Below are 3,497 nucleotides of genomic sequence, written 5' to 3'. Positions count from 1 at the left end.
GGAGCCTTCTCAGGAGCAGGTGGCGGAGCAGCAAGTGAGCTGGAGCCAGCAGTTGCCAGCCCACAGCTCCCAGGACGCTGTGCCGGCTGTGCCAGCTGGCAACAGCCCGTGCCTGGTGGCGGAGACGTCCCTCAAGAGACCCAGGAGGTTCCTCCATCTCCAGGAAGCTGCTCCGAGACGGCCACCGACTACCAGGAAGGCCTTTCTGGTAGCAGGTGAGATCTTCTGAGGAGCTGTCTGAGGCTCCCTCGGGGCTCTTGAGGGGCATCCCCAGGCCAGGCCAGGGCCCTTGAGAGCAGCAGAGTCTCTGGCTGTTTCCAGTGCTTCTGAGGCCACGGCTTCAAAAAACCCCTCCCTGGTTTGCAGCTGCTCCTGACACCCCCCTGTGCGAGTCCTCGGGCTGTAGCCCCGGCAGTCCTCAACAGCAGAGTCCAGCCCACGATGCCGGGGACAGCGACGGTGCCGCCCTGCCCCGCTGCCCTCCGGCTCCTGCAGCCGCCTCTGCGCGCTCCCCTGCCCCAGCTCTGCCGCTCGCCAGCCCGACGGCTGCAAGGCGGTGGCCGCTGCCCGGCGCGCAGCAGGAAGCAGGTCAGAGCAACGTGGCCCGCGGTGGCTCGGCCCGCTTCACTCGCGGGCACTTGGCCGGGGGGGCCCTGGGCGCAAGGCTGATGGCTCGGTCTCGGTCGCAGGGCAAAAGAAGAAGCTGCAGGAGCTGTACCAGCTGGGCCCGCAGCTGGGCAGCGGTGGCTTCGGCACCGTTTTCTCGGGCATCCGCCTCTCAGACGGGAGCCCGGTAAGTGGCCCGGACGGCGGGGCGCGGGGGGAGGGCCAGGGGCGGGGCGGGGCAGGGCTTGAGCTCAGCCCCGTCTCTCGTGGGCTTGCAGGTGGCCATCAAACGCGTGGCCCGGGAGAGCGTCCTGCAGTGGTACGAGCTGGTGAGTGAGCGGGGCCCCCGCGACAGAGCGGGGCGCGGCGGGCAGGGATAAGGCCGGGCCCCGAGGGCGGGAGGCGGCGCAGGGCGGGGGGAGCGGGCGTGGGCTCAGCGTGCGAGCCGGAGCACGGCGGGCCCGGGGATGCCGAACACCGGTGGTGGGGCCGGGCAGGGGGGCACCCCCCAAGCATCCCCTGGGCGGGAGGAAGCCCAAGCACCAGGGAGGCTGCCCAAGGGGGCACTGGGGCATCCCAGGCGCGGGGCAGCGGAGGCACAGGGCAGCATCAGGCCTGCTGGAGGCACTGTCTCCTCCTCACAGCCCGACGGCACCCGTGTTCCCATGGAGATCGTGCTCATGGAGAAGGTGGGCTCTGGCTGCCACAACATCATCCAGCTCCTCGACTGGTTTGAGCTGCCTGACAGCTTCCTGCTGGTGATGGAGCGTCCGGAGCCATCGCAGGATCTCCTGGCCTTCCTGCTGGAGCAGGGGTTCCTGTGCGAGGAGATGGCGCGCTGGCTTTTCTGCCAGGTGCTGGAGGCCGTGCGGCACTGCACCGCCTGCGGCGTCCTGCACCGGGACATCAAGCCGGAGAATCTCCTCGTGGACCCGGAGAGCGGCGACCTGAAGCTCATCGACTTCGGTTGCGGCACCTTCCTCCAGGAGCAGGCCTTCACGCGATTTGCCGGTGAGCCCACAGGCCGGGCCCCGCTCCCAGTGCCAGGCACTGCACAGCCCCGTTCCCTCCTGGGCTGCGGGGTGCGGCATTCAGCCGGCTGCCGGCTGCCCTTTGGCACGGGCCAGATGCTGTGCCCCAGGAGCCGGCTGCCAGCCCTGCCCACAGAGGGGGGCTGCCAAAGCCAGGCCCCGGCCGCTCGGCTTGGCAGGCCTGCAAGGGCTTGGGCTGCTCCGCTGGCCTTGTTTGCCTTGCAGAATGGTTTCCTGGCTTTGGCCAATTGGCTGGGGGACGCCCGGTGGCCTCGGGGGGAAGTTGTGGCCACCGGTGCAGCCCCTGCTTCTGGAAGCCAGCAGCCTGCGCCTGGACAGCGCTGCCTGTGTCCCCTAGGAACACACGTGTACAGCCCACCCGAGTGGATCTGCCTTGGCTGCTACCACGGCCATTCGGCAACCATCTGGTCCCTGGGCGTGCTGCTGTACGTCATGGTCTGCGGGAACATGCCCTTCCAGGAGGACCGTGACATCGTGTCGGGGCAGCTCTTCTTCTGGCAGCAGGTCTCTCCAGGTTGGTGTCCAGCCTTAAGAAGGCAGGCTTTGGCAGATGGCACCGCGCAGCCCAGCGTGGCCCTCACGCAGCTCCGCGGGAGGCCCATCTGCCCTCAAGGGCTGGCCGCAGGAGGCGGCCCGTGACGACGGGGTCGGTGTGGCCCGCTTGGCTGAAGGAGGTGGCGCGTGTCCTGCCGTGCCACTGTCCCGCAAAGGGCAGAGTCAGCCGGGAGGCCGGCACAGCTCTGAGCACACGCAGCACGGCCCGGGCCTTGTGGGCACCGGGAGCAGCTGGGCAGGAGCCTTCTGCAAGTGACCGGCGCTTTCTGGCTTCTCTCCCCAGAGTGCCAACATCTGATCCGCTGGTGTTTGTCCAAGCACCCCGCGGACAGGCCAGCGCTGGAGGAGATCTTGCGCCACCCTTGGGTGCGGGGCAGGCGTCTTTGATGCCTTGCCGGAGCCTCTGCAGCACCCGGTTACCGAGTCCCACGCAGGACTGAGGGCTCGAGAAATAAAACAACCACAAGCCCATGCCGCGGTGTCAAGTCTGGTCCTGGTTAGCAACTTCAGCTAAAGAACCCTCTTGGGAAAAGGGGTAATCAGAGTGTTCCCTTCAGCCTTTGTCAAGCTTTTGATGCCTTTCCTCAAGGCGTCATGGCAGTTTTGTGTCTTCAAGCACAGGCTGTAGTACAGGTAGGAGGGACTGTAACCAGCCAAGAAATGCAACAGTGAAACAACAGCTGCCCTTTCAAACTGACGCGGCCACTTGGGTTCACCAGAAGTGATACGTGGGCTCATGTGTGCATTCCAAGGGCCAGTGGGTGTCAGGGACGGAGATGCTGCTCAGGTTCCAAAGCTGTGACAAAAAGCAGAAGCACCAGAATGTCATTTCAGGTCAAGCCCTAATGAACTCTTGCTCTTTCTTCCCCTCACACTGGCAGCAGGCAAATGCAGCCCAGTCTGCCTGGATTCAGGGGACAGCAGCGTCTACAGGAGCTGTGCAGGGATGCGCAGATGCCGAAAATGTCTCTGGGACAGATGGGCACCTCCAGCAGGCTCAGCCTCCCACACTGGGGCAGGGAAAGAGCGTGAGGGGACCCCCGCTGCAGAGGAAGGAGCGGCAGAGAAAGTGATCCCTAGGGACTCCAAGGGAACCCCCCTGGTGTTACCAGCCTCTAACCCCGTCTCACATTCGGGAGTTGTGTTATGTAAGGGAGCGATTCTTGGTAACTTTGTTGCACCGTGTAGCCCAGAGCTTTAGAACACTGGGGGGAAGGAGTGGTATTTCTCCCCAGCTCCCTTCTGGAGACTTTGCTATGCCAACAAAGAATCACTGAATGCTCG

The 3,497-nt window shown here is 65.3% G+C and overlaps 1 protein-coding gene across 1 annotated transcript; it reads left to right on the top strand.

The window, feature by feature from the left end:
• Nucleotides 1–730: 730 nt before the first annotated feature.
• LOC309585777 (serine/threonine-protein kinase pim-1-like) lies at nt 731–2,600 on the top strand (the record flags this gene model as incomplete). The annotated part of the gene is made up of 5 exons (XM_082303638.1): nt 731–793; nt 885–935; nt 1,251–1,617; nt 1,996–2,172; nt 2,497–2,600. Exons 3-5 carry the CDS (start codon nt 1,272–1,274, stop codon nt 2,598–2,600), a joined length of 627 nt encoding a protein of 208 aa, XP_082159764.1. The 5' UTR covers nt 731–793; nt 885–935; nt 1,251–1,271.
• Nucleotides 2,601–3,497: the final 897 nt, after the last annotated feature.

This window comes from Coloeus monedula (assembly GCF_965178545.1).
Source record: "Coloeus monedula genome assembly, contig: HAP1_SCAFFOLD_313, whole genome shotgun sequence".
NCBI classification, from domain to species: domain Eukaryota; kingdom Metazoa; phylum Chordata; class Aves; order Passeriformes; family Corvidae; genus Coloeus; species Coloeus monedula.
This window is presented reverse-complemented; position numbering and strand designations above follow the sequence as displayed.